Consider the following 8,615-nt stretch of genomic DNA (forward strand, 5'->3'; position numbering starts at 1 on the left):
ACAGCATGATAACGATAACAAGCTAAAAGCATAAAACAACAGGCATATCCAGCATCTCATCACAATCATCATAACAGATAAACATCAATCAACTAAGCTCTGGCCTCCTGCCGTTAGAGGTCTCAACCCCCGCATTACCTGAACCTGAAATAAGCGCCCCAAACGTGGGGTGAGATCTCTAAACAGAAATCTCAGTAAGGCAAGGGGTCCTCAAGGATCTTCCACCCTAAGCTCACTTACATGTGCAATATAAGTCCTAAAAGCAGTAATTCAATATCAGTTCCAAAACCAGTGTAATGCAACAGATATGGCTTCTTGGCTAGGCGAAACACCACATACATATCATAAGCATTTTGCACTTAATAGCTCCATAGCATTTCAATAAAACAGTACATGAAAACACATCATGCATATAAACCATCCCCCCCATGGGATATGGTGGAACAAACAATGGCTAATCCGATGACATGAAAGCTTACCTCGCAAGCTAACTATCCAAGCCAAGCTCACACTAGCTCAAAGCCCACAAACAGCACAATCACAATCTGTTTATACAGTAATAATCATCAATAACCATTCACCAAGGTTACATTAAGTGATTAAGGCTTTCCATCTCATTTTAAGTCATTTTATGTTGTTTCTGCAGGAGGTATTCGAATACTCCCCGATGAGTATTCGAATACTCCTTGTCTCCAGAAAGTATTCGATTACTTTCACTAAAGTATTCGAATACCACAAGGTATTCGAATACCAACACCCCAAGTATCTGAATACCACAGTCTCCGAATACCAAAATCCACTGTATTCGAATACTTTCCAGTATTCAAATACTTCTTCATAGGTATCAGAATACTTTTCTTCCCAGAAAAGTATCCCAATACTCCACCAAGGAGTATTCGACTACCTGAGGACAAGTATTCGAATACTACACGAAAAGTATTCGAATACTTCTCCAACATAATGCAGAATTTCGAACAGAGAGCTGCATAAACCCATTTTTAAGGGTACAAATGTGATTGGGAGTCCAATGACTCCCTAAACAGATATTCATAAGCATGTTAAGAACTCAGAAACACATTTCTTTTACTTAAATTATCCTAGTTTTACTTTTTAACCGATTAAACAAGCTTAAATCATCAAAATGATAAAGAGGTGATCATGAATACCTCTAAGGCTCCAAAACTCCGAAAATGAGGCATACTAGGGGTCCTCTACACAGCACAACAACACTGACTTTGTCGAGCCACGAATTAACACCAAAAGCTTAGACCTTTCACCAACAAAAAGACTTCTTGGAGCCTCCAATGGTATGAACAAGGCTCACACCACCTCAAACCCCAAGAAGACAGCTCCAAGACAGCAACTCCACCTCACCGCAGAGACCACAATCTCAGAAATGAGACACTCCTCATCCTCACAAGACCAACTCCCACAAGCTAGAGTGTTTAGGTGAAGGGAAGAGGAAGAAAAATGGTATCTTGGCTCACAAAAGGGGAAGAAAAGGAAATGGAACAGTGAAGGGAAACTGATCAGCCACTCACTCACGTAACAACAGAAATGATACCTAGGGTTTAGTGCCAAAAGAGCATATATATAGGCAGTTTAAGTTTAGACACCCAGTATTAACAATAATAGCTACGATTAGCATTTTAATCCCAAACTTAGGATTCTGAACCTACTCATTTTTCTAAGATTGATTTTTATTTTATTTTTCGCAGCACCTTTTCGGTACACGCTTTTACATAGCCAGTATCAGTTCTGGCACCAGTTCTCATTATTTTACCTTGAAACTTGAAATCACAGTCCTACATATTATTCTAGAAATATTCATGCACTTATTATAATTTTCCGGGATACTTCATCGGTACGCATTTATACCGAGTAGCAAAACCGCTATCTGCACTTTTCGTCAGAAAAGCGACTTTCAGCATTATTAATCACTTTCCAATATTATTAAGCCTTATCATAATTATTAGGGTCAATTATGAAATCATTTCTTACTTTCTCATAATTAATTAATTAATTTCCTTAATTAACGGTGCGGGTTCTTACACATCACGACCGTAATCAATTAAACCTTAAAAAAGAAGTTTTAAGTGTTGACTTGCAATATAATCTATTTAAGTAATGGATTACCTTGCGAAAAATAGAAAACATGTAATTTAATGAGATCCCTCCATGATTACTCTTCTTCGCCTTGTAGTCTCTACAATTGCTGCAATTATGAAGTGAAGAAAAGAGAAAAATAACCCAATTCCCATTTTTCTCCTGGCACTGATCGTAATTGGTTTGCCTCTGAGCTTTGATGCTAGAGAAATAATGACACGGTCATAAAGAGCTATTATAAAAAATATTGTAAATATGATTATTACCATCAAAGAACTTGCAATCCAAATGAGCCTAAAATGTTAAGTGACATTATGATTATCGAAGACCATAGGGGAATGACTTTAATAATGGCTTTTAGTTCTTATTCTTGGTCTATTGTGCAGAGACTTCTCTGACGATGTCGACGTTGAGGGTACTGGCTCAACTGGTGACCGTGTGGTGTGCTCTCGCCAAAATGTGTGACCTTGTTGCTCGAGACAGATAGGTCATTCTCGCCGCTTTCTCTGCTCTAATTCTAGCAGCAGTGCATGTCTTTATGCTCCTTTTGCTTCTTCTTTCTTTCAATAATTTCTATTCTTTTTTTCTCAATAATTTTTCACAATATAATCGATTATATTGCGGGTCAACGGTCTTTTGAAGGTTTAATCGATTATGTCTGTGGTATAATCGATTAAACCTTAAGGCAACGACTAAACATGGATAAATTAGTAAATTAGTGGAATATTTTGAGTTAGGGGAAAATTAGTTATTTTTTAATTAATGAGGGGCACAATAGTCATAAATCATAAATATTCTCATATCTAATATTAATATGATCATGTCATGTGATGAATCTCATCCATTCAGTAGCATATCAATTGTCACAATTTTATAGACAAGATTTATAAAATGAAAAGGAGAAATATTGAAATTAACTACTAACTATTAATCATTAATTGGTAACCGTTATTACACTAGAAAAGTTGAGAGTTGTAAACAAAGTCTTGTTTAACTAGTTTTTACTAAAAAATCAAATCGTTATTATCAATTAATAAAAATATTCAATATAAGTATTATTTAATAATAATATCATTATTCTTATATAGAACCAACTATTCAAGAATTATATAGTAAATAAATAAAAAATTTCTTACATTTAACTTTTATATTTGTGTGAAAGTATTATTTTATTAAAAAATTAAATTATAAAAAATATATATATTTTTTAAAATATTTTACGAAAGCATTAAATTTTGAGTAAATACCCTTTTTAGTCCCTGGAAATTTTTGCGAAGCACAATTTAGTCCCTCGGTTTAAAAAAGTCACATTTCAGTGTCTGATTTTTGAAAAAAAAGGGACACGTTTATCTTTCTGTTAAATCCAATGTGACGGCCCACTTGACGGACGCCAGCTGGAACGTTAAGTGGCTGAGTCACTAACGTCCTGGCCACGTGGAGAGAAAGGAACGACGTCGTATTACATTGGAAGGCTGTATCAGGTGTGTAGAAAGGGAACGACGTCGTTTGAGGAATGCCATGTGAGTTGAACCTTTGTTGTTGACTCAGTTGACACAGTCACACAAGTAAGTCGTCCATACCCGCCATTTCCTCCCCCATTTCCTCAGATCGTGAGCTTCATTTGCGGTGAAGGTTGGTGACCCAGGGTGCTTTGTTGATGTACGTGGCTTCTGAAGTTGCAAGCTTTTGGAAGTAGTGTGGTTTAGGGTGAAGATCCTTAAATCGGTTGTGTCTCTGGTTACATTCGTGCAAGGTACGTGAGATTCTTTCCTTTCTTTATTATCTGTGGTCCCTCTTTCCTATTTAAAATGGTGTTTAAAAATGTCATTTGTCCGTCAAGTGGTCCCCCATGTGCGGTTAAGGGCAAGACATAGTTAGGGTTTTTTTTTTATGTGGTCCCCTTTGGTAGAATATTTTTGGAACCATTAATTGCATGTGGTCCCCCTGTTGTTATTTTAAGTTGCTATGTCTAGTGATTACAAAAAAAAGCCCCAATTTGTTAGCAATGCAGCCATTTAAAATAATCGAGTGTGTTACTTTTATGACAGTGTCTAATATTGATAAAAATTGATTAGTTGTATGATATTGTAAATTAATATGATGGTAGTGTAAAAAATGATTATGTTATGTTTTATATGCAGATGGATGAGTATATAGTCATGAGATATCATCATGGGGGTGTGTTGGTTAGGAATGATGAAGGGAAGCTGAATTATGTGAATGGGAGAGTGGATGATTTACCAGAAATGGATGCAGACTATGTAAACCTTCGTGACCTTGAAGCTCTGTTCAAGGGGTATGGTTACCACAAATGTAGGCGGATGTGGTGGTTGAAGCCTAGTGAGAGTGATTTAGAGGTTGGGTTGCATCTTCTTGAAAAGGATTCTGATGTTTTGCAAATGGTCAAGGCTGCCTTAAGTAATGGGAACAAAATAGACATATATTTTGATGGTTGCATTGCAATTCCGGAGATTTTGGGTGGGCCTACAGATCCAACTCTTCCTGAAAGTGCTGATGAGGAGGGGGTATTAGGTGATTCAGTTGACAGTTTGTCTGACTCCCATATGACTCATGATGATGAATATGAAGAGAGGGAGGGCAATGGACTATCAAGTGATTCATATGACAGTGTAGAAGACGAGCCTTATAAGCCTCCGCCACCGGGTGTTGAAGACGAAACAGATGATGAACCAATTATTGCATTGAAAAAGAAGGTGAAAGAAAATAAGGAAAAAAGACAGTTAACAAGAGTGACAGGGAAGAAAAGGATTCAGAGGATGAGTAGAATATGTCATTTGAAGATCAGGGCTATGGTTACAATTCTGAAGAATTGAAGACTCCACCTTCAAGTGGGGATGAGGAGGTTGAGAGGGAAGTGTTTCCCAAGTTTAATGAGGAGCAACCCTTTGGTCTAGTACAGCTCGAGCTTGGAATGGAGTTTGCCAGTTTGGAGCACTTTAAACAGGGTGTCAAAGACTACAATATAAGTCTTGGGAGGCAGTTTGTATGGCTTAAGAATGACAAGGTAGGATCAAGAGCCAAGTGCTCAAATGCTGACTGTGAGTAGATGATATATTGCTCTTGGAGCAACAAATTCAATTGTTTCCAAGTCAAGACATTCAATGACAACCACACCTGCTGTAGAATTTTCAAAAATAAAAGGGCCACCAGGGATTGGGTTGCTGCAAAGTTGGAGAAAAGGCTGGTCACACAGCCCAATATGACAAGAGTCGAGGCTTATGAGCATTTAAAGGAAGAGTACAAGGTCCATGTTCATCTGAAGAAATTAGGGAAGGCACTACACAAGGCCAAGAAAAACATAGAAGGAAGTGAAAAGGAACAGTATGGCAAGCTAAGGGACTACCTAGCTGAACTTTTGAGGAGCAACCTTGGCTCCACTTGCCAGATGCAAGTAATTCCACAACCAGTCCCTAACAGCCCACCAATTTTTAACAAACTGTATGTCTGCCTTGATGCCTGCAAGAAAGGATTCAAAGCTGGTTGTAGACCATTGATTGGATTGGATGGATGTTTCTTGAAAGGTTACTATGGGGGACAACTATTGAGTGCAGTGGGAGATGATGCAAACAAGAGCTTTTATGTCATTGCTTTTGCAGTTGTTGACAATGAGACCAAAGAAAATTGGAAGTGGTTTCTGACCTTGCTACAAGAAGACATTGGCAGTTGTGAAGTGCATGGATGGAACTTTATAAGTGATCAGCAAAAGGTATGTTTTTTTCAAAGGTATTTTCCTTTTTTAAAAGTTGTACATTACTAGCCATGTGTGATCACTTTTGTTGTTGCTTGATATATGAATGCAGGGTTTGATACCAGCATTACAGGAGGTCATGCCTGGTGCCCATCATAGGTTCTGTGTACAGCACGTGTGGAAGAATTTTACTAAGCAATGGAAGGACAAAGCCATTAGGGGAATAGTATGGGAGGCTGCACAATGCACAACTGTGCCCCAATTCCAAAGAACAATGGATAAATTGAAGGAGTTGAATGAAGATGCTTGGGCATACCTCAACAAGATTCACCCCTCATGCTGGGTTAAGGCATATTTTAGTCACTGGCCCAAGTGTGACAATATAACCAAAAACATGGCTGAGGTGTGGAATGCAAAAATTGTTGCATACAGGTCCAAGCCCATTGTCAGCCTATGTGAAGAATTGAGATGCTATATCATGATGAGAATGGCTGCCCATCAACGAATTCTGGGTACTGTTAGGGGTAAAATTGCCCCAGCTCAACAGAAAAAGCTGGATCAATTGAAGGTGTTAAGCAACTCCTGGACACCAATTTGGACAGGGAACTTGGAGCAAGACTTATATGAAGTGACTGCAAAGGGTGAAAGGGTTGGTGTCAATCTTACCTACAAGACTTGTGCATGTAATGTCTGGCAGCTCACAGGAATGCTGTGTGAGCATGCAATTGCTGCAATATGCCACAAGAATGAACCAGCAGAGCTTTATGTCCATCAATGGCTGACAGTGGATGCTTTGCATGTCACTTATGCACATACCTTGAACCCTATAAATTCGGAATAGTATTGGCCTGCTTCATCTGCGCCTAAACCCATTCCTCCACCACTGAAAAGGCCTATTAGCCGTTGATGCTCACCGGCAAGTATACCGATCGCACAAGTAATATAGATAGTAAGTAAAGTATCGTCTCCACAGGGACTATGATCGTATATCAATTAATAGTCCTTTCAAGAATGGATGAGTTCAAATGGTTTTGACAAATATTGTCAATTTGTGTGAAATCGAAAACTGAAAATAATGACTTGTTTTTGTATTTTTAATTATGAGAAAAAGAATAATAAAAAGAATTGATGTTTTGAAAATATGAGAAAAATATTGTAGCTAGAGCGCACTCACCTTATGATCCTCACTTCTTACTTTGGATTGATTTACAATATTCATTTATAAAATTACTCGGATACATTATTATCTAAAATAATTAGTTAAATCTCAATCTCTTGGCAATTTAACCCTTTAATCTCAATTGGAATCCTAATCCCTTAGCAACCCCTCATGAAAATTAAGCAATGAACTCAATAATTTAGACATCCGCAATTCAATACACATCTATTCCTAGCATGCATACGAACCGTTATCCTACCCCCTTTCAGGATGAAAACCCCAATATCCCTATCTAGGGTTCTAACCCTCAGACTATTATAAACTATTAGAGTGATCAATTCTAATAAAGAAAATATAAATTACGAACAGGGTTGAGATAAAGATAATTATATAAACGAAGAATTATAAATCAATCCAGGGTAAAAAGGGTTCACATAGGGCTCGTGACCCTAACTACAATAAAAAGAACTAGCGAAGCATAATCATGGCTAAAAATAATCCAATATTCAAAAGCATAAAATTAAGGAGAAAAGAGAAGAAGAACTTGATCCCAGGAATCCTCTCGGAGCTCTGCCGTCGTCTCTCTTCAGAAGAATAGGTCTGAATCCCTAATTCTGTCATAAGGATCCTATTTATAATCCTCTTTTCTTTCTTCCAAAAATACCCCCAGAACAGCACGGTATAATTTCCCGCAAACCGGCGCCACACCTCTGTCTTAAAAGAAAAGCCAGAACTGAATTCTTCGTAACATGGCGCCAGTTGGCGCCATCCTTCACCTTTTGGGCGCCACTTGGCACCAATTTCCCTTTGCTTTGGGCGCCTAGTGGCGCCAAGATTTCCTCCACTTGGGCGCCTGTTAGCGCCATGATTTTGCTGATGAATGTGGCGCCAATTGGCGCCACTTTGGTGCCACTGAGCGCCACTCAAAATTGACCGCTGCAAAGTTCGTAATCCGGCGCCAGTTTGCGCCGGTGTGGCGCCAGTCTGCGCCATTCCGCTGGCATTTGTACTGTGATACATTCCGTGTGTAGTTGCATTAAGAGGATTTTTATAATTTGTAATTTTCACTCCTCTTTTTCCTGTAAAAACACAACCAAAAGGTGAATATTATTGACATAGAAAGAATCAATATAAATAGCAAATATTTATTTAAATTGTTGTCTTATGACTCAATTCTAATCAATTTTAACACAGAAAAACCACACTTGCCAGAGGCACATTAGCCGTCCCAAAAAGCATTGGAAGAAGGATGAAACTGAGGAGCAAGTCAGCAAAACAAAAAAATTAAAGAGGGCACATGCTGCAGTTTGTGCTAAATGTGGGCAATCTGGTCATTATGCCAAGACCTGTAAGGGACCAGCTACAAGCAAGAGAGGGAGGAGAGCAACAGCACCTTCACATGCAGTTAATGTCAACATAGCAGCTCCAAATGAAGAGGAGATCCCTCTGAGTCAAGGAAGACCTTCAACGCAGTCCCAGGCACCTGAGGAAGCCGTTAGGGGCAACAGCCCACCACCTACAGCCCCACCACCAGCAGAACAATTGTCAACTGAAACTGTCAATGCAACAAGCAGTGGCACAAGGAGCAGGCTTATGGCATTCATGGCCACACCTGGGTTTAGGCCACCAAAACTAGCTTGA

At 38.7% G+C, this 8,615-nt stretch overlaps 1 protein-coding gene across 1 annotated transcript; it reads left to right on the top strand.

The window, feature by feature from the left end:
• The first annotated feature begins 5,326 nt into the window (after window positions 1–5,326).
• Window positions 5,327–8,615, top strand: LOC133305412 (uncharacterized). The gene is made up of 3 exons (XM_061505631.1): window positions 5,327–5,833; window positions 5,928–6,614; window positions 8,187–8,615. The coding sequence occupies exons 1-3, from the start codon at window positions 5,327–5,329 to the stop codon at window positions 8,613–8,615; spliced, it is 1,623 nt and encodes a 540-aa protein (XP_061361615.1).

Source organism: Gastrolobium bilobum, unplaced genomic scaffold, assembly GCF_033153095.1.
Source record: "Gastrolobium bilobum isolate Gb01-03AN ecotype WA unplaced genomic scaffold, APGP_CSIRO_Gbil_v1 utg1221, whole genome shotgun sequence".
In the NCBI taxonomy this organism is placed as follows: domain Eukaryota; kingdom Viridiplantae; phylum Streptophyta; class Magnoliopsida; order Fabales; family Fabaceae; genus Gastrolobium; species Gastrolobium bilobum.

What these genes read in the sequence shown, in the direction of transcription:
- LOC133305412 (XM_061505631.1), top strand. Translation starts at nt 5,327, where the DNA reads ATGACAAGAGTCGAGGCTTATGAGCATTTAAAGGAAGAGTACAAGGTC. An exon ending in TTATAAGTGATCAGCAAAAG is followed by an intron (nt 5,834 to 5,927) that starts GTATGTTTTTTT and finishes ATATGAATGCAG; the next exon opens with GGTTTGATACCAGCATTACA. An exon ending in TGACAGTGGATGCTTTGCAT is followed by an intron (nt 6,615 to 8,186) that starts GTCACTTATGCA and finishes CACACTTGCCAG; the next exon opens with AGGCACATTAGCCGTCCCAA.